The sequence below is a fragment of the Schistocerca gregaria genome, chromosome 2 (genome assembly GCF_023897955.1).
Source record: "Schistocerca gregaria isolate iqSchGreg1 chromosome 2, iqSchGreg1.2, whole genome shotgun sequence".
Taxonomy (NCBI): Eukaryota; Metazoa; Arthropoda; class Insecta; order Orthoptera; family Acrididae; genus Schistocerca; species Schistocerca gregaria.
Window position 1 is genome coordinate 503,456,758 of NC_064921.1, and position 23,173 is coordinate 503,479,930.

At 38.0% G+C, this 23,173-nt stretch overlaps 1 protein-coding gene across 1 annotated transcript in view; it reads left to right on the forward strand.

Annotated features, from left to right (window-relative positions):
* LOC126328531 (TATA-binding protein-associated factor 172) overlaps window positions 1-23,173 on the forward strand; it is a 274,135-nt gene that overhangs the window by 193,506 nt on the left and 57,456 nt on the right. Inside the window, exons 29-31 of the mRNA XM_049996048.1 lie at window positions 1,675-1,775; window positions 18,820-18,960; window positions 21,531-21,679. Of these exons, the coding sequence (XP_049852005.1) occupies window positions 1,675-1,775; window positions 18,820-18,960; window positions 21,531-21,679 (391 nt within the window). The remainder of the gene's footprint in view (window positions 1-1,674; window positions 1,776-18,819; window positions 18,961-21,530; window positions 21,680-23,173) is intronic.

The window sequence follows — 23,173 nt, forward strand, 5'->3', positions numbered from 1 at the left end:
CCTTTTACATACTGTGTCCTAATGTCACATCACTGTAGGAACAACATCCATCGCATTAGTTTACTATGTAACAACTGACTACTCATTAAAAAAAGAGAGAGCCTGACAATCTGTATAGACATGGATTTCTGACCCCCCTACTAGTGTTTGGAATTTTTGGATACTCCATACTATTGCCAATAGTTCTTTTTCAGTAGCCATGTAGTTTAATTCATGTTTATTAAGACTGTGGTTAGCAAAGGCTATGGATCTATGATTTACTTTATCTAGACCCCACTTTCCTTGAAAAAGTTCCACTGCAATACCATAATCAGATGCATCGGTTGAAATTTTAAATGGCTCACTCATACTCGGATGATGTAATATGGGTGATTCTACCAGTGCTATTTTTACATTTACAAACACATCATTTGGCTCTTGATCCCAAACCCACAGTATTCCCTTTCTTAATAAATATGAAATTCTTGGGTCGTTCAGTTCTTGACTTCATATATATCGTCTGTAGTATCCATCCATTCCCATAAATCACTTCAACTGCCTTATGTTTCTACAGGGGTGAACATTCTTTAATAACTTTTGTATGGTAAGGATCCGGTCTAATCCCTTGCACCCCTACAATATAGAAACTTAAGCTCTTGTCGCGCACAGTGAGATTTAGATACTTTCGTTGTAATACTTTTTTTCTTTAAATTTTTTCAGGGTCTTACTCAAGGTTGGACAATGTTCTTCTCAAGTAGCTGAGATTATGAGGATATCATCTACATATATTATTAAATCCTTCAATAAATCTTTTCCTAATGCCTCATGCAGAGCACATATCAATACGGATACTGTGATATTTAGTCCAAACGGTAACACATTGAAATAATAACGATTTACCATCAAACGCTGTATACTTCTTTGATTCAGGATGTAGCCTTATTTGCCAATATCTCGCTGTAAGGTTCACCATGCTAAAAAACCTTGCTTTTTCAAATTTGGATAATAATTCATCGATGTTAATTGGTCTGTTTCGTTCTGTCTCTATATGCTTATTCAATGCACATGCGTCTAGCACTAATCGCACACATGCTGTAACCTTTTTTACCACTACTAAAGGGTTATTCATGATGCTAGAACTACATTCTATTATATTGTTGTCAATCATTTTGTCAATTTCCTCCTTAACTGCTTCTTTCAAACTTACTGGTATTGGATATGGCTTACAGAAAAATGGAGTGTCATCTTTGATTTTAAACTTACATATGTAATCACTGATATTACTGGGATGATCAGAAAATACTACTTCATATTCCATTAGAATTCTTACTTACTATAATAATTCCAGTTAAAGTCGTGGAAATTCTGCCTTCTTGTTGATCACTGTCTATGAACATACTGAATGGTACTGACCAAAGATCAGAGATACATTTTTATATGAACTCTGCTGTTTTGTTCTGTGTTATTTTAAGTTAACTGACTCCTAGAAACAATCAAGTAAACAACCATCACTCACTCTTTGATTTCTTGCAGTCACTTTTGTAAAGATAGTTACAATTTTCAGAATCCACCAATATTGTTACACAGCATGTGTTCAGGCTTTTAACCTTTTCTATTTCCAGCTGTTAATAAAAATCACTTATATAAGTCAGTGTTAAATGTAAGTTATTAAGATTGTGAACTAATTCTTTGTAGGAGCCTTAGCAATGGAAGCTCTGCATCGTCAGGTTCTTCCTTTCCTTCTGCGCCGAATGAAAGAAGATGTTCTGCAAGATCTTCCTCCGAAAATCACACAGGTACACATATTTCACATAATGTTTTAAGACTTGTATAGCTACGTAACGTGAAAAATGCATCACCAATTTCAAACTTTGATTATGCAGGATTTAGTGTCCTTCTTTTATGACATGTTGAATGTGGGAACGCGTCTAGATTAAGTACTGATAATAGAAAACTGTAAGTAAATGTTATCTCCACTTGTCTGTACTCATCACTAAAGTTTCTCTATAGTTTTTGGAAGCAGTAACAAAGAGTAACAGTTCAAGAAGTGAGTAAGTTAGTTACTTACATGCCCTATGGATCATTTTGCATGCTATACTCTAATGATATGAAGTGAATCACTTTAAGTTCACATCACATATTAATTTGTATATATGGTTACAGTCTGAACTTTTCTAAGTTTTATTATTATTACAAAGCACAACACATGCAGTGTGTTTGAAATTTGTTGTAAAGTTTATTGGAACTTAATTAATTCTGACTAAGAGGTGGTGACAAAACTGTATCCTCACCCAGAATTACTTTCTCTTCTAAACGCATCTGCTACAAACAACTCAGGGGTGCAGCAGTAGGCACCCTCATAACACCATCCTAAGCTAACCTATTCATGGGTCATGTAGGGGAATCCTTCTTAACCACCCAGAATCCCAAAACCATCACCTGGTTGATATTCATTGGTGACATATTCTTGATCTGTACCTATGGTTAATACAGCCTGTCCATATTGTTCCAGGCCATCTCTCCCATTTTCTTCACCTAGCTCAACAAGCCACCTTTTCAATGTCAACCACCACATCAAGGATAGCTACATCTATACCTCTGTCCACATCAAACCTACCAACCACCAACAATACCTCCACTTTGATAGATGTCACTCATTCCAGACCAAGAAGTGTCTTCCAAACATCCTAGCCACCTGTGGTTGTCACATCTTTAGTGATAAGCAGTCTTTCTCCAAATATATCAAGGGTCTCACTGAGGCCTTCACAGACCGAAATTACCTACCCAATCTCGTCCAGAAACAGCTGTCTCTCATGTCTTGTCTTACCAGTCACCTACCAGCCCCCACATACCCACTGTACGGCCACTAAGGAGTGCTCCTCTTCTGGCTCTCTACCATCCAGGACTGCAGCAACTGAGTCACATTCTCCTTCAGGATTTTGACTACCTATAATAAGAAATACCCTCCCCACTATCCTCCTCTCCCCTCCCACAGTGGTATTCCACCACCCACACAACCTATGTGGTGTCGCTGCCACTGTCATCTCCTGTCCCATCAAAAACAGGCCCACCTGTGAAAGTGACCATGTGATCTAGCTTAGCTGCCAACCACTGTGTCTCATTCTATTTGGGAAAAATAAATAACGAACTGTTTGTCTGCTCTAATGACCACTACCAAAGGCCAAGAGAAAACTGTTTCACCTAGTTGCCGAACGTGCTGTCCGATATAATGTACTTCACTTTAATGACTGCTTCACAGCATGTGCCATCTCCCACCAACACTAGCTTTTCTGAGTTCTGCAGGTGGGACTTGTTCCTCCAACATATCCTTCGTACCCATAGACTCGTCTACGCTATGCCCTGTCCTCCAACTGCGTATCCTCTTCTCTGGTCCCACTGCAGTATCATACTACACATGCCTTATATCCCAGCAATACACCTACCTTGTCCTCTCTAACCCCCACCCCCTCCCCCACCTCACATATACACACACACATTCCCTCAGCACAGCCTCCCAGTGTTTTGCTTAACAGCCCTATCATTTCTCTACCACTTCCATGTTCACTCCCACAGACAGCACTAACATCTCCCCCCACCACTACCTTGCCATCCAACCCACTCCCATTCCCATTCCTCTTCTTTACTCCCACTTTGATTGCTGGTCACGTCCGGCATAGTCGCATTTGGGCCTTTGTGCCCAGAGACAGCAGTGGCCATGTATTTGTGAGCTGTGCTTGTGTGAATATTTGTGAGTTTTCTACTTTTGAGGAAGGACATGTCCAAATGCTGAAATATTAGTAGCATTCTTTTTCGTTGTTTTTGTCTGCGGCTCAGCACGTCCTTCACATTGTGAGTAGCAGTCTGCCCTTCCACTGATTATTTGTATGTTGCAGGAATCATACACACGATATCTCACTTTGATGTAGTTCTTGTAAGTTGATTTACTAATATAATACATTGTCGCAATGGGAATATGGTTGCGTGCTGGCCATTTTCTTGATCACATTTTACATTAATCTTAATATAAATTTAAAATTATTGCCCAGGCGTATTCAGAAATTTGTTTGTGTATAGATGGAATGGTCAAACAAAAATTATTTGTGTTCGTTTTTTAAAACTGTTTCCATTCTTTAAAGACATGGAAGTAGATATTTTTATGCATACACACTTATTCCCACCCTGTAAGAATGAGAATATTTATGAATGCTGGAGATAACAGCAGTTACAGTGAAACCTTTATTTAACACATTTTAGTGTACTTTAAAAATTGTAAATGTGGGAGAGAACTTTTTAGGTAGTAAATGTTACATATTCACCCACGGCCTTGTGTTTTCATAGTCTATGTGTAATATATGGACACAATGTACACCAAAATACTCATCAGATGCTTCTTTATTACCTAATAAAGGTTTTCTAAATTTGATACTATGTTTAGCCACCAACATAATATTTCCTGACACTTTAACATAGAAAATCACACCAGAAATGATGTGTTTTGGAGAGAGACAAATAGTAAGAAACTGAGCAGCTGCCACATTGATTTAGCAAAGCTTAAAGCGGCATATTTATTATTTTACATATTTACTCATGCATACCACAACAATGTGCAGTTGTAGTTAAACAAATGTCCAAAATGTGTTATGATTATCGCAGTTTGCCCTGCTAGAATATTGAGAATAGTGGTGTAGATAGCTGAACCTAGTACCCGGAATATATCTAGCCATTTTAGATTTTACAAAAAAGAGTGGGTGAATTATTGTAAAGTATATTAAATGTGGCACACAAATGTAGAGATTGGCAGTGGTACCATATCACACTTCAGCCTTTACAGCACACACATTAGAAAACATTAATAATCCATTTTATTTGTTCAGTGACCTTTAATTTTTATGTAAAGGTGGCGTAATGAACAAATAGATACAGTAGTTCACACTTTGATAAAAAGTCCAAAATTATATATTATTTTAATTTTTTGGTGAATTTTTAATATGGTTTTCCCAGATCTTAAACACATCGGGAAGCTTTGAAGACTACAGCTGCAGCAGAAATGTATTTTTTACTATCTTCATTACTGCATTTCCATCTGTTGTAGAATGTACCTCACTGTCATCATTCTCGTATACAAGAAAGTCAGTCATACCTTCAACAGCTATACTTTCCAACAGTGACAGCATGTTGCTGCTTTTCAGAAGTAGTTGGTGACAGTGGACACCTTAATGTGTGTCCATGCCTTGGGAGTATTCTGCAAAGAATCTGCAATAGACATGTTAAAGTAGACTGGATTTTTCTAGCTTCCATCAAACTTAATGCCTACTATATAGTGGCTTTGAAAGCAGGGTTAGTACCCAAACCCAAGGCCTACAGTTTTCTTGTGCAGTTTTGTGTAAGGAACTCCTAACTGCACAGTATATGGTCCACCTACAATCCACAAACATAAGAATTTTCTTGTTACAGGTTCCCGTTCTTGCATCAGGACTATACACCTGCTTCTAGAATAGGTCCAGTGTCATCCATGATTTGTTATTGGCAGTATTGTTCATTTTTAAAGCAAGATAGTTTCCTTTTTTCCAGTCACAAAAGCTTTGATTTTTTCAGACCTGTCAGTGTTTGTGCCTAGCCTTACTGTAAGGTGAACTTAACAGTGTTTCTCTTCATAGAAATCCTCACCTATGAAGGTCAGTGTTTTCTTTTGAATGACACTAAAAAGAAATCAGTTTCTTGCGATCTACCACTCTGCCATTCACTTACAGTTTCTGTGTTTGCACTGTTTCTTTAATCATTAACTGTTTTATACATATCATTGTACTGCATCTTGAACCCACTGATTCACTCATTAGATGCAGACAAATCCTCAGTTCTGCGTATTAGTCACTGTCAGTGCCTTGTCATACATCATCACGTCATTCACAGGGCTGTTGGAAGCACATGCTGTCGAAAAGAAGTTCTTTATAATTTCTTATAGCGGCACATATTTCAAGTAACTGGCATATTTCATCTTTTGTCTTGTAATATTTTCCATCCTAAAGCTGTGACAGGAAACATTAAATTTCTACTTGTAAGAAGCAGCTAACAACACTACTCTTGGATCACCTATGCAATGGTACCAACAGTACTACATGATACAGACGATTAATAACTCTTGGCACTGGGGTTGATGGGAGTAACTGTATCAGTTAAAACTGACTTGCCGTGGTCTGTAGAGACAGATTTGCCAGTACAGCCAAAGCAGACTACAATGCGTTTAGTAGTGCATATATGAACCATAAATGAAACTATTTTATTGGTTACAAATACTGGGAAATGGAGGTCCTCTACATAATGATCATAATCCCAGAACTAACTTAACACTGAAACAATATTTTTACAATACTATCGGCATATTAATTTTTATGCTGCTTACAGATTTGAAAGTTAAGCTTAGTAGTGACAAAAACAAGTGAATGTTTGCCTGAAGTCACACCTTCTTCCAATTTGTATTGAAACAGTTGTTCCCATCAGCCACCAAACTGAATAGAGCTTGGTAGCAACACTATCATGACAAATTGTTCCAACTTATGTTAAATCGCAAAATGATAATTCGCATATACTGAATAGATTGCCCTGGGCTCAAGAAAGTGAACACTTAATGCTTGCACTACTTGATGGCCAATGCCTTGCTATGTCAGTGTATGCCAAATACTTCAGTCCCCCCTTCCCAGAGTATTGTTTCATAAAGTGTAAATTGTGGAATAATTATAAGCAAGTTAATGCAAAAAGAGAACTGAATTAACATTGTGATCATAGGAAACTTCATGAGGATGATAAAAAGTTGGAATGTGTGGGCAAACATTAATGCTGGGAACATGAAAGTTGGGACGCACTGTAGTTCTGTTATTACTACAGAAGAGTAAAGCTTAAGAAGGCAGTTTTATTCCTTGTCATTTTTGCTATTTATTCGTGTGCAATTCATCTGAGTCTTCGGTTAAATATCATAACAAACAGAGATAAATAAATAAATGAAGTCTCATCTGCAGCTGAATGTCATATACCAGTGTAGCTCTCTGAACCTTTCTACATGGGATCATATCTATGTGTGTGTGTAATAAAAGCAATCAGACTACCCATATATTATACTTCCTTTTTTGAGTAGTTGTAATGATTTGTTAATTATAATTTATAGTGTTTCAAATAATTCAGTAGCAAGTCAGTGTTTACATAATACTTCTATGTTTTACATTCTTAGATAGCAGTAATGTTTGTATGCTTCTATACGTTGACTTTGATAGTGAAGTTTGTAAGCTACTTTATTTAACTGAAAAGAGCAATGTGGAATAATCGGTAACACATATGATTTGCACTTAAGAGGAACTGGTTTCAAATCCCATCCAACTGTCCAACTTTAAGGTTTCCTCTGTTTCCCTAAATCAGTTAAAGCAAATGCTAATGTGGTCCCTTTGAAAAGGATACAGGGGATTTCATTCCTCATCATTTTCTTGACGGAGCTTGGGCTTTGTCTCTGGTGGTCTGGTTAGTGATAGGACATTAAATCCCAATTGCCCTTCATTCTCATCTAATCTCCTAAGTAACGTACTATCTGGTCAACGATCTCAGTCTTCATTGTGTGGTGACTTAATAGTGTGCTCATTTGGCAGCTTTTAATATTCTTGTGTTGTATCATAACATTACTCTATTAATGATTTAAAGAATAGTAAAATGTGTGGCTCAGTGCTAAAGTGCCAGGTCTTGGGTTTGATCCTCAGTCTTAAGATTTTTATCTGTCACTTATTATTTTATCTCTCGATATGAATGCCAAATTGCACTGTGTTTCAGAGTGCACATTAAACTGTCAGTCCCCTATAACTAGCTGGGGAAGTCAGTTCAAAGGTCAGAGCAAGGCAACAACATATGATCTCCAATAGGACCTTGCCTAGTAAGGCATTGTGGTGTTCAAACAAATCTTTGGGTTGATGACACCTTTAAGTGTTTTTGAGGAAGGCAGTATAATTTGTGCATTACTTAACTATCAAGAACATTACATGATTTACCTCTGTTATTATTTAGACATAACATACACAACAGCTTGGATAATTTTGAACGTTGACCTGAAATATACCTAACAATCCCATTTGGCACAAGTGACCTACATCCATAACAATAAGATTTGAGTGAAACTGACAGCAGCAAATATTTTGTTAACATAAATGAATCATGGTTGGTCTTCCTTTAAGTTATTATGGTTTATTATTCAAAGTGTTTTACTGTAATTCCTAATAATTTTATGCAAATAAGTCACCACCAGCCCCATCAGTCATTTGACACCTGCTGCTGGATAAAGGACTCGTCCAGACGTTGCCGCTCATAATGGTGTTCAGTGATATGGATTCATTGTGTTCCTACATGTTTCCTAATACTATTTACCCACTGTAAATTATGTTACTGTTCTGGTCTCTTTTTTTTTTTTTTTAAATGTAGCAAAGAACTTTCTTGGCCCATTGACCATCCAGTCTCCTGGATACGAGTTCTGTGCTCAATTATTTTATTTCTACACTTATATTTATTTGTTATGCAGTGCATCCGGTCTTCAGATGTCCTAGAAACAAAAACTTATCAACTGGTTATTTATTTGTTATGCAGTGCATCCGGTCTTCAGGTGTCCTAGAAACAAAAACTTATCAACTGGTTTTATTGCTTCATTGTCAATGTGTACTCTTTCGTTATTGGTGCATAATTGTACATTATTCTAGTCTTACTGTAACTGATGTACAGGCCTGCTTCCAGACTTGGTCAGTTAAGTTGTCCCATTTATTTATCTGCAGTAGAGACAAACAATACAGTGTCATCAGCAAAATGAAGGTAGTTGAGTTTTTCCAACTTTAGGTGCCTGAAAACTTCATCTAGTGCTGCTAAAAATAGTTTGGACGGCGTTGAACCTTCTTTCCTGAATCCTAATTGAATCCTCAATTTCCCATTATCCTGTTGAAGTGTAATGTAAGCTGTACACTGCTGTACACTTTCTTCAAAATACTAGGACAGGCTGAATTAGTAAATTGGTTCTCAAAGGCTTTTCAACAGGAAATGCTATATACGCTTTCACTGGTCAAATATTAAATGCTCTGAATAACCGGACATCACCAATTGGTATTTTTAGTGATCTCTCAAAGGCCTTTGATTGTGTAAATCATGGAATTCTTTTAGATAAGCTAAATCATTATGGTTTGAGGTGGGGGGGGGGGGCAGTGCACAAATGTTTTAATTCATACTTAACTGGAAGAATGCAGAAAGTTGAAGTAAGTGATTCATGTAATGTTAAAACACAGCTGATTCCTCAAACTGGGGGGCTATCAAGTACGGGGTCCCACAGGGTTCGGTCTTAGGTCCTTTACTGTTCTTGATATACATTAATGACTTACCATTCCACATTGATGAAGATGCAGAGTTAGTTCTTTTTGCTGATGATACAAGTATAGTAATAACATCCAAAAACCAAGAACTAAGTGATGTAATTGTAAATGATGTTTTTCACAAAAGTTTGAAATGGTTCTTAGCAAAGGGACTCTCTTTAAATTTTGATAAAACACAGTATATACAGTTCCGTACAGTAAATGGCACAACTCCAGTAATAAATATAGACTTTGAACAGAAGTCTGCTAAGGTAGAATTTTCAAAATGTTTAGGTGTGGCCATTGATGAGAGGTTAAACTGGAAGCAACACATTGATGATCTGCTGAAACGTCTGAGTTCAGCTACGTATGTTATTAGGGTTATTGCAAATTTTGGTGACAAGAATTTCAGTAAATTAGCTTACTATGCCTACTTTCATTCACTGCTTTCGTATGGCATCATATTCTGGGGTAATTCATCGTTGAGTAGAAAAGTATTCATTGCTCAAAAACGTGTAATCAGAATAATTGCTGGAGCCCACCCACGCTCATCCTGCAGATATCTATTTAAGGACCTAGGGATCCTCACAGTAATGTCACAGTACATATATTCACTTATGAAATTTGTTGTTAATAATCCAACCCAGTTCAAAAGTAATAGCAGTGTGCATAGCTATAACACCAGGAGAAAGGATGACCTTCTCTATGCAGGGTTAAATCTGACTTTGGCACAGAAAGGGGTAAATTATGCTGCCACAAAAGTCTTTGGTCACCTACCAAACAGCATCAAAAGCCTGACATATAGTCAACCAACATTTAAAAATAAATTAAAAGAATTTCTAGATGACAACTCCTTCTACTCATTGGCTGAATTTTTAGATATAAATTAAGGGAGGGGGGAAAAAACTAGCTTAAACATTAGTGTCATGCAATATTTTGTGTAATGTAATATCTTTTACAGACATCTTTTATTAACCTCTCACCTTCCACATCATTACGAAGTGTCGTATTCATGATCTATGGAACAAGTATTAATCTAATCTAATCTAGTAATATTGTTATAATCAAGTTGAAAGCTTCCTAAAAATCTCTGAACCCCAGACAAAGTGAAAATCCTCTTTCTATAATTTTGTTTGTGACTAGTAAGCAACCATTTGCAATTTCAGTGGCCGGGTTATTACTTCACTTAATTAAAATCTGATGGTTTTTCTATGGAATGTATATCGTGTACATTAGGGAGAGAGAGATGATATATGTAGAATTTTTGTTTCAGTTTTGGAAGATGGTCTTTATTTCCAAACATTTTGTAAACAATATTGCAAGTTTATTTTGCGTTAAGAATGAAAACATATTCAGCACTGGTGTACTATTCTACAGTATTTATTATCTTTTGTGTTATCTCGTTGTCACTATAGGCTTATACCATGGGAAGCAAGGTGGAGGATGTTGTTTGGTGATCAGTATCCTCTTTCTGTAACGCGACAACACACATGTATTAATAGGGTTTTTTATTCATAAGACTATGAAGTTACTTTTCTTTAAGCTAGTTGTTGTGGTACAAGCTCTTCTGTAATAGTCCACTGCTGGTGAAGTACACTTCCCACTATGCACACTACTCTGGTCACTGTCTGCTGCCTGAGACTGAGACTTTGATTGATACTGCTACTGTCTGCAACTGCAAGTGACTGGGCTGTGACTCGGTGACTCACTGGATGGCTGACTGGGCCTTACGGTCCACAGCAGTGATCTAAATACTGGCGGTCGAGAGGGCTTTGGTGGCACGTTTCTAGCCTTTTTCCTGGAAGGCTCACCTGCTCCGGTGCCTACTATCGATCTTCTCGCAGCCTCTTTGCTGATTGGAGTGCTGGCGACAACGAATGCCAGCAAATTCCTCCCCACTGAAATGCTGCACTGGTGTCATGTAGTGAGGCTGCAAACGAAAACAGGGAGGGAGGCAGGACGCTGGACGGAGAGATGAGCAATCTGTAACTGTGTAGGATGGCATACTCCGGACCGTACCCCATCATCTGCTTTGCGAAGTAACAGGAACGTCCTCTGGAAATCTGCTACCAGGGCACATGTCCAGGCCTGAGGGCATGTCCTAGGACGCTGAAGGCGATGGAGATGGCAGATTCAGGTCCATGGGTTCAGCAAGCGAGGATGGTGGGGGCGAGGCTACATCATCTATCTGCTCCTCCTGGGTTGCCCTGATGGCACTAACATGTGGCCACACGGTCCCGTGAAGCAGTGAATCTTGGGGAAGAAAAGAAGCAGGATTATAGGGCAAATGACACGTACGAATTTGGTTGTGGTGCCAGTGCTACAAACCATCAGGATCTGCAGTCAAATACATATAAGAGTCAACGTGTTCCTGGATCATGCCTCTTTCCCAGCACCTATGGTTGCCATAAACTCGGAAGAGAACAACATTGCACGGCACAAAGTGATACTTGCAGACCATTGGCAATGCCGGGTGCTGATGTGGGTGTAGCAAGTGTGGCAGTGGCCGATGACGGCGGTCATGCAGAAGTTCCACCGGAGACAGTCCACCTCCTGGGTGGGAGCAGTAGGGGGCGAGAAGGAGTTGCACCAGCTGTTCCTGTGTGTGGGCGGTGAAGCTTGGCCATCTGCTGTTTGAAAGTACGTATGAAGTGTTTAGATTCTCTGTTGAATTGCAGGTGAAACTGAGCACTTGTTAGATGACTAATGCAAACCTACTATGCAAAATATGGAGGACTACACTTGAATGATACTATGTGATGTTGCAGAAGCCACAGGCATCGCAAATGGGAACTTGCTAAAAGAGTCTACCACAATGAGCCAACAAGTGTTCCAAAATGGTCCTGCAAAGGCAATGTGCACTCATTGCCATGGCAGTTGCATCTTAGGCCAAGCTGTGTAAAATATTGGCACACAACTGAGTTATGGATACTGTTCAATGAAATAGGCCAAGACGTGTGAATGTAGTGCAACAGAATCTTGAAGTCTGGGTCTGCTTCCATGGCCTGTTCTTTTCTGTAGTGTGAGGGAAAAGATTCCACTAATTCAGAGTCCTGCGCATTGATTTGGCAACAAAATGCGGCAGATGCATCAGAATCAGAGTCTGGGCCAATCAGAAGGTGAGAAAGGGCGTCTGCATTGCCATGATTTGCTGTAGGTATACACCATTTCGTATTGATCCTGCGAAAGCAACGAAGCCTAACATTCCAATTTTTGAGCATTGCATGTAGGAACCATCTTTGACAAATGATACAAGGCATGCTTGTGATCTGTCACTAAATAGAACTTGCGACCCTAGAAATATTGATGGAATTTTAGCACACCATACACAACAGTGAGAGTGTCTTTTTCTGTCTGAGAATAATTGCACTGAGTTTGAGTCAACAACTTTGAGGCAAAAGCAATTGGTCTGTCTTGTGAACCAATTCTGTGCGAAAGCATAGTGCCAATTCCGTAGGAAGAAGTGTCAGCTTGGAAAACTACTGGCTTACACTAAACATCTGTCACCAAGCAAAGCATTTTTGAGTTTCTGAAACCCCTTCTTGACAGTCTTTAGTCCACACAAAAGGCACATTTTTGCGACACAAGCGATGCAATGGAGCTGCGAACTGAGTGGCATTAGGTATGAACCGAATGTAGTATGTCATCTTGCATAGTACTGTCTCCAGTTCAGACACATTGTGAGGAACCAGCAAGTCATAGATTGCAAGCAAATGAGATTGCAGGGGCTGCACGTCCTGACTGTTTATCACATGACCTAAGTACTGTAGTTCAATTTGAAAAAAAGTCGCACTTTTCAAGATAACATTTGAATCTTGCTTCTGACAACAATGGAAACAGAGCACAGAAATTGGCAATGTGTTCCTCTGGTGCACAACCTGAGACAACAATAACATCAAGGTAGTTTGAACAGAATGACGCTTTAGCAGCCAGTTTATCCAAGTAACTTTGAAAAATGACTATAACAGACAAACTGCCAAAGGGCAAATGCAAATACTTGAGCAATCCAACATGTGTATTTATGGCAAATACTTTCTGTGGTTCTTCATCCAATGGAATTTCAAGTAGGTATCACGCAAATCTTAGAAAATTAACGTCGTGCACCAAGCCTGTCCGTGTGACTGTAGACTTGAAGTCAACACAAATATGAATGCGACCAGAAGTCTTAGGCAATGATATGAGAGGACTTGCCCATTGACTAACTTGAATGGGAGCAATTACACCATTATCTTACAATTGTTTCAAGTCACTGGCTACTTTGTCTCTTTCAACAATTGGAATGGGGTGGGCTCAGAAAAACTTAGGCTGTGCATTGTCTTTCAATGTAACATGTGCTACAAACCTACTAGCTTTTCCAATTCCTTCTGAAAATAGTTCAGGAAACTCTTTAAGCAAGCTAGCAACACTGTCTTCTGGTGCAGAAGCTGATATGGAAAGTACATTTTGGTGGATGCTAAGTCCAAACAAGTCAAAGGCATCTAAACCGAAAATGTTCTCACTGTCTCTTGATTTCAGCACAGTAAAATTCACTGTCCTAGTGCAAGATTTGTAAGTTGGCAGGCAAGCTACTCTGTCCAAGCACTGTAATTTCTTGATCATTGTAAGCAGTGAGGCGCTTGCTAGATTTAGGAAGGCGTAATAAGCCTAACTATTCGTATGTGGCACAGTCAAGCAAAGTTACTGAGGTGCCTGTGTCTAAGTAAATGTTCACATGACGGCCAGCGATTCGAAATAAGACAAATTGTTTATCACAACGTCGTTGCACTACCTTAATCTTACATTTATCAGAATCTGCTGTAGGTTTGGAAAACACAATGTTTACTGCATTTGCGTGAGCCTGTTTTTTCTGAGAGCGAGCAAAATTGGCAGTTTGTGCCATTGCAAACAAGCTGCTTGGACATGGCCCCTTCTTTTCCACACGCGTAACACATTGCTATATATGAAGGGCAATCCTGTATTTATGGTGTTCAAAACATCTAGGGCAAGACGTCACAAAGTTCACAGGTCTATTTACCTGTCTACTTGACTGTCTGCACTGCTGTGTATCACTCATTCTTGTGGCTGCTTGGGGCAATCACGAACAAGGAGCGACTCAACCCGATAAATCGGGGCCTGGTCAAACTTATCAGCCGTTATGGCACCCAAATCATACTGCTCTAAGATTTGCAATACTTGGGGAAGTGATGGATCAGAGTATTTTAAGATCTGTTCCCATATTCTAGTATATGGGACATTGAATGTTATAGCATATCTTATAAATAAATCACTGTAAAAGTTGCCACAGCTACACATAAATTTATACTTCCTAGTCATGCCCGTTAAGATCTGTGTACCACTGATGGTACGTCTGTTCCGGCTTTTATCTGTAAGCAAAAGAACTGATATCCGATTGCAGATACATGGACTTGCTGGTCATAGTACTTGATTAATGCAGTGATTACTTGGTCATAACTGAGTTTGTCGGGAGGCGCAGTTGGGAATAGTTTTTGTATTAACCTGAACACTAGGGATCCCGCAATCGAAATAAAGTATTGCAGCTTTACAGTATCTTGAACTCGATGAACTTCACAATGTGCTGGGAACTGTGTCAGATATTTGAACCATTCCTCTTCTGTGCCATTAAATTCCTGGAACGTTGGTACACTGGTCGGCGGCAGTTGTTGGACTTGTCGGTTTCTCTGTTGGGTGGCCGACGCAGATTGTGCAGCCCGTAGTTGTCCTTTCATTAATAGGGCAGCAATTTGTTTGTTCTGAAACTGAAAAGCTTGTGTTAGCCATGGTTTACACAAATACGTTGCAGCAAAAAGCAAGCAAAGCCTATGAAAATATAAATTTGGTTAGTTCTGTGGCTCCTCTCCTGTAATACTTGCAAGAACACAACAACACATTAGCAAATAGAAATGAGCACCCCTGCAAGCGAAAACACAAGGGAAGCTAGCAAAATCTGCACTCAGTTATACTTGTCACCAGTATTTGTGTCGTCTCATTGTCACTTTAGGCTTGTACCATGGGAAGCAAGGAGGAGGATGTTGTTTGGTGACAAGTATCGTCTTCCTATGACACAACAGCACGCATGTATTAACAGGGTTCTTTATTCATAAGAATAAGAAATTACTTATCTTTAAGCTAATTGTTTTGGTACAAGCTTTTCCATAATAGTCCACTTAAGCCTCACTGCTGGTGAAGTACATGTCCCACTATGCACTCTACTCTGGTCGCTATGTGCTGCCTGAGACTGAGACTCTGATTGCAACTGCTACTGTCAGCAACTGCAAGCAACTGGACTGTGACTCAGTGACTCACTGGATGACAGACTGGGCCCTCCGGTCTGTGAGAGCGATATAAATACTGGCGGCCGAGAGGGCATTGGCGGCGCGTTTCTAGCCTTTTTCCTGACAGGCTCACTTCCTCTGGTGTCTACTGTCAATCTCCTCTTTGGCAGTCAAAGTGCTGGTGACAGCTTCCACCAGCACATTATTTATTTCACAAACTGGTTTTCAGCCATTACACCATTGTCAGGTACAAAGATAAGTGTATTCTGCAGTGAAGTTTTGTTGGATCAAAAATTTTAAACTAGTGAATCCAAAGTGTGTCTCCCTTCCCAGAGATGAAAGATGTTAATGTTAGATTCACAAATAAAACAAAAGTGATTATTCCAGTGTAAATGTGATGTAAGATTATTTACGTAAGATAAAATGATACATTAGTTACTGAACTATATAAAAATTACAATTGGTCTTCATAGGAGAAAAATCAGTGAACAATAAACTTTGATGAGATGTTTCAAAGATGTAGCTAAACAAAACAGTCTTGTCTTTAATTGGTCCTATATTACAAACAGACAAGATGTACCACTGATATCGGCAAGTAAGTGGAGCAGCTGTGATTATACAAAGTAAAACTGTTTAATACAACAAGGGAAATTATAGTAACTGAAATAAAGAAAAATGTGGCGTGGTAGTAAGAGAGGTAATTTACAAATGGCCTGGATGGGATTGTGAGCAGTAACTGTAGTTAAAAGTGGTGAGTAAGGGAACTGTTTCTGGCCATTCAGTACTAAATTTGGGCTGATGAGCATATGTTTATTAATTTCCATTATTTTGAGATAGTTCATCCTCCTTCCTTTATGGATGTGATGTAAAAATTCATGTTTCACCTTGTAACAATGGCCTTCTTAAAGCAGGTGGTCAGCAAAAGTAGAGTCTCCTTTTCTAAATTTCCATCTTATGTGGTGTCCCTTCAAGTAGATACATATTACACTGCTATACTGACATATATAGAATCTGCTCTTCTTGAGAGCTGGAGTACTGTTGGACAAACAGTGACCAACAGTGTTCTGCACATAAAATGATGTTTTTATGTTCCTGGATTTAAACCTTCTGGTTACATCCCATAACTAGACTTTCCAATTGTTTGTACATCCTGTCTTTGCAATGGAAATAATTCTGCATTTGGCAGGTTTGTGTAGCTAACCTTACTTCATCTGTAATAACCGGTTACCTCTGATATAACTAGTAAGTCTGTGAGAAGGTTTAGACACCCCTGAAGAGATATATTAGTGAGTAAGTTGCTAACATCGTCTAATATTAATCCCATGTGTGAAAACAACCTCCAAATGGAATTAAATACAATCAGACAAATAGCATCAAATAATAGCTACCCCCTTACCTAGATGGGTTTCATATTGCACAAAAAATAGAAGTATTCTCTTCTTTACCATGTTCTTATCCCACCACCAAGGACAGAATAAATGGTGCACAATTTCACGTCTAGGAAAAATCTCACTGGATGTAGCCAGAAAGTTGGACACTTTTCATCCAGTGGTAAAGAGAGCACTCCAGCTCTCAAGAAGAGTGGAAATTATAAAATTACCTGTAATAGTGACAGATTCTATATAGGTCAGTCTGGCGGAGTAATATGTACCTACTTGAAGGAACACCATAGAAGTTGGAAACTTAGAAAAGGGGACTATACTTATGCTGACTACTTGCTTATAGAAGGCCATAGTTACAAGATGAAACATGAAGTATTACATCACATACATAAAAGAAGGTAGATGAACAATCTTGAATAATGGAATTCAATAAAAATATGTCCATCAGCCCAAGCTTAGTAAGTTTGTTCCCTTACTCGCCACTTCTAAATGCAGATACTACTCGTAATCCCATCCAGGCCATTTGTATATTACCTTTCTTACTCACATGCCACATATTCCTTTATTTCAATTACTATAATTTCCCGTGTTGGTCTAAAAAAATTTACTTTGTATGATAACAGTTGCTTCGCTTACATGTATATCTTATCTGTTTCTAATTTAGGAACTATTAAAGTTAAATTTTTTGTTCAGCCGCACATTTGGAACTTGTTACCAAAGTTTATTTTTCCATACATATAAATTTTTTTTTCTTTCCTTTATGAATGACTGAATACTGCAGTTTGTTAATGTGACACACATTTTATCATAGTTAAATAATCTTACATCACATTTATACTGAAATAATCCCTCTTTTTTATTCCTTATATGTATGTATGTATGTATGTATGTATGTATGTACGTACCTATGTAAGTATGTATTTATTGAACTGGGGACCTAGAAAGGACAGAGAGGCTTTGTCCCCATCGTAGCCTTCAGTGGTACACAACCCCACAACAGGCTACAGCACTCCACTCACCCCACCACCGAACCCAGGGTTATTGTGTGGTTCAACCACCAGTGGAATTTCCTGGGAACATCTCATTCCAGACAAGTGTAACCCTCAATGTTTACGTGGTAGGGTAATTATGGTGTACGCGTAAGGGGAGACAGTATTTGCGCAGTAATCGCCAACGTAGTGTAACTGAAGTGAAATAAAGGGAACCAGCTTGCATTCACCAAGGCAGATGGAAAACCTCCTTAAAAACCATCCACAGGCTTACCAGCACACTAATCTGCCAGTAGGATTCATGCCAGGGACCGACACGCCTTTCCGCTCAGAAAGCAGTATGTTACCGGGTGGGCTGTTTTATTCCTTACTCTTGCTTTAACATGTTTCATCTCTGGAAATGGAAATACTCTGTAGATGCACTAATTTAAAATCATTGGTCCAACAAAATTTCACTGCAGAACATACTTATTGTTATCGTCACTAATATGTTAGTAAGGGACCTCAGTCAGTTTTCTCAGAGTTATGTTTTGTAAATTCACCATGTTTAGCAGAAATTCTTCTGAATCAGTAATTTAATTGCTATCTTGATTCAGTGTAGCACACTTTATTATAATGAATTAGTACATAAAAAATGTTTTGTATAAGAGAACCTATGACTTTACAGTTGAAATTCATAAATGCTAGAGAAATTTAATCATCCATGATTGCTAATGCCCTGATTAGCCATTTGCTTGTTATTCAGTTGTGGCAAGTTCGGCATTTTCCCTTAATTTTTTGTTAACCTGTATACAGTGACTTTTTGTATGGGAAATTAATTCTCTGATATTATTTTTAGGATTACTACTGCGATCTCAGTCCCTTGCAGCAAGAACTCTATGAAGATTTTGCTCGATCAAAAGCTTTACAATCTCTCCAGGATACATTGTCCCAGGGACAATCTGCAGCCTCAGTGCAAGGAAACACCCACATCTTTCAGGTACTTGTCAGTTTTTTATTTTATTTTTGTACTATAAATTGTGTAAGTGCTGTATCATGTCTTACGCTGCTATACAAGTGACCACTCACGTAATAGCAGTTCATTGATTTAGATGATGATTTTGAACCAGAATATACCTGGTGTTGTAAGTAGTGAGTCATCTAATGGTTAACTTGATTATCATTTTGGCAGATAGTAATCTGATGATGGAAACATCATTGATTAGTGTGCACCAGTTTCATAATGTGTCTTTTATTCTTTCATTTATAAAAGCCAACTTTTCATGCTGGAACAAAGTACTTTGATCACATGTTCAATGAGCAGTGCAAACATTCCCAATCTGCTTTGAATGTAATTTCATTCTAAGCATCCTGCCCCCCCCTTTCCTTTGTAGCAGTTGTAATAAAGACCATTTGTGGTAACAAGACCTGATATAACAGCTGCCAGAAAGGATAATTTGGAGCAAGGATGTGGAATACCAAGTGAAATTATAGGATTGAGTTTATGACACATCCTGCAGTAAATTTTAACCTGAGTTACTGATGATAAAATGATATATGGCATGAAATCAGATTGGTTGATTATGGAAGTATGTTAAATAAAATAGTATAAAAGTGACATGACCTCATATTGGCAATTAAGGAAAAGGAAGAAGAAATTTACTCTTACTGTTATGGTATATGATTTAAAGATGTTACATGAGTTTCACCATGTAGAAGACTGCAATTTTTATGTAGTATTCCTTGTAAATGGGACCCAGAGAAGCATAATGCCTAGCATTTGGGAAGCATTTCTTAAGCTTCATTTCCCTGTGTGCAGTGCAAACTGCAATAGGCGGAAACGGTTTTGACAGGGTATGACTTTATGACTGAAGATTTATAAACAGGGAGCCCACCACTGTAATGCAGCCAGAAAACATAAGTGGCATTTAGATCTTGATAGCTTCTCTTTATCACAGTTTGAATGTGTGTGCACACACTGTGCAGAATGATAAGAAAAGTAATATTCACTTAGTGTAAAGACACAATATCAGTGAAAACATGAACACATTCTAGACACCTTTTTATGTTCAAAAACTCTTTTGTTCACTTGTGAAGGTGCAAATGGAAAAGAACTATGTCGAAAACTACTTCACACTTGTTTTTAATTTCTGCTCATATTGATTGTTGGGTGGAGGGAAAAAAAGAAAAAGAAAATGGGAAAACTTATTGCAAAGAGACACGATATTGCAGTGAGCAATGTAGTTTTGCTTAATGGAACTGTCTCATGACCAACCCGAAGAAACAAAGATTCTGTGTCATAACTGTAGTGAATCAAATCACGAATATATTGAATTGAATATTGGAATAATATATTTTCTGAGAATTTTTACTAGTGTATGATTTTTTTCAAAATTAGTGCCTTGAATTATGTGATTATCGTTGAAACTTATTTATGGCACCATAATTCATTCAGCAGAAGATAATAATTGCAAGAAAATGATACTAAAACAGTGGATGATCTGTTGAGATTAGTTAACAAATAAAAATTAGCAGTTAACATAATGTTGATAAATTGACTGTTTGTAGTATAACACTTGGAAAATGTCCTGATACTGAATGTTTTTCACCAGTGTTAATATTCTTGATATAAATCTTTTGCTATTTTTAAAATGTCAGTAAATTTACTAAATTCTCCTCTGTGACTATTGTTATGCTTAAAATGTTAACTGGTAACTGTACACTCTACAGATTGTGTACATGGATGAAAACTGGAAATAATTTGTTGAATAATCTGTCCAGGATGTACTTTACTTTTATAGCCTTTGTAGCTGCAGTAATTTAGTAGGATAGTTTTCTAATGTTATATCACCAACCTAATCAGTAGGAAATAGCATTGTTATACAACAAGAAGTGAAATGTTTTAGTAGATTGTTGATTTGCATACCATGTGATTATAAACAAAGCAGAGGAATGGAGGAAGAGTTCCATTTTATTTAGCTATTCTTTATGGTAACACACTCGTATAATTTCAATAAAAGGGAATTGTTTCAAAAATTGTGTTAAAATAGTGTAAATTCAGGAGAAATGTTGTGTTGGTGTATATCGCAGAGAAAGGCATCAAAGACGTCATTTTAATACCAATGGAAAATATAAACTACTTTTACACAAAATATAGGGAGTCACATCATGATTGCATATATCATTTCATTCATGATTTTATTTTGATATAACATGTACAATTTCAAAGAGGGGAAAGAAAGGGAAGAAGGGAAAGTGGATTCAGTTACTCACAACCCATGCCTCCATCCTTGCTACCCTCGCTGTTTTCTTTTCCCTGTTGCTTCATAACCTGGGTTGTTAGTAACTGAATCCACTTTCCCTTTTCCCTTTCTTTCCCCTCTCTCCTTCCTGATGAAGGAATATTTGTTCTAAAAGCTAGGAACGTAAATTTTCGTTTCTGTTTTTTGTGTATGTATCGGCTGTACTGAGCTGAGGTAAGTACTGGCCTGCCCCTCTATCTCTTTGTTAGTATTTGTTTCACATCTTTATATGAGATTTTCCATTAATCATTTACATGTACAATTTCAGGCTCTTCGGTATCTGCAGAATGTTTGTAATCATCCCAAGCTGGTACTCACATCTCAGCATCCACAATTTGAGAAAATAAGCAGTCGTCTGAAACAGAACAACACAAATATGGCTGACATACAACATGCTTGTAAACTCCCTGCTCTAAAGTAAGTTGGTTGTTCTTATTTTGTTTTTGAAATGTTTTTGTGTAATATACTTGTCAAAAAAATTATATAAAAGAAATTCTAATACTAGTTCCTTAAAATTTTGCGCTTTGGACATTGTCATTGAAATTTATTTATTTTATTTTTGTAAGCTGAGATTTTAAACCTTGCTCAGATGGTAGTTTTACCAAGTCCCCTAATGTGTGCATAACAGTGAAATAACCATTCACTCAAGAGCTCACATAATAATAGAAACCAGGTATATCTATTTCTGAAGTCAGAAGCACGTATATAGAAAGTACGGACTGTACAGCATAATATATTAATGAAGTAATACTTTATTATGAAAATATATAAACTGACTTAGAATCATATTTTTCCTGGACAGTGTTTCACCACAGTAAGTGCATTGGCCATTTTGTTGGCATACATGTAGGTGTGCATTTTCAGCATACTGTCTGTTTAACACAGTGATTGCACATTGAATCTGTGTAATTTCATCTTTGCAAGATGAATGTGCACTGTGTGACACAACAATGTAGAGCATTAAGTTACTTTCAAGTAGCCTGGTCTTATGTGTGGGCTAGTGGTAGTCTTTCCTCTGGTATTGGGCAGTCTTTAGAGTACTCACTCGTGACATGCCAATCCTTTAATCTTGCTCACTTAACTGATCGTATTAACACCTCGATTGCTCTCCTTGACTTCAGTAGTTGTTATGCTGGACAATGTCTGAATAGAGGATGAGCTGTAGATGATAGAGCTTTGGCCTTTCCTTTACATGCACACGCATGCGCACTATTCTGGCAAGGCAGTACAGTTTCTTCGGACATGGGTTCAAGGTAACCCCTAACATATTTCATTAAATCCTACATCTATAATTGAAGAGTGTCAGTCTGATACATGATGCAAGTATATTCTGCCTTGAGGTAGCATAGTGCTAATTCAGAAGTTTTTACTGTGTATATTTGCATTCCTAAAATTGTTGCTGTAGTATTCTATACTATCTTGCTTTTTACATCCACTTTCTGTTTGGTTTTGACACAAAGTTTTATTAAAGGTTAGCACTAGGTACAAAGTGACACCAAGCCATGTGGGAGCTGTGCAGTGTCTCAGGTAATCTGCAAGCTCTTTGTCAACTTCTTGTTCTTGTGTCCTTGAAAGGTTTCAGCTGTTTTTTTCCCCTACAGCAGGCAAAACACGAATCTAGTGATTTTGGCAGTTCTCACTCAGTACTTCTGCGTCCTGTAATAAGAGTCATTTGATAAAATTAGATTTTGAGTTTCTTCAGGTAGAGACTGTATTTGTATTCTGTACATTTGGTACTAGCACATTTCATTTTCCTGGGGGAAACACCCATTCCCTCCCCCCCCCCCCCCCCCTCCCCCAACCTCCATGTGCTCTTTTGTTGTAGAACCCTACAAGAGTCTTTTTGTCTTGAGAAGTTTCGTTAGTGGTCTAGGAGAGATCGAAGCCCTGTGTGATGTCGTAGACCTATCT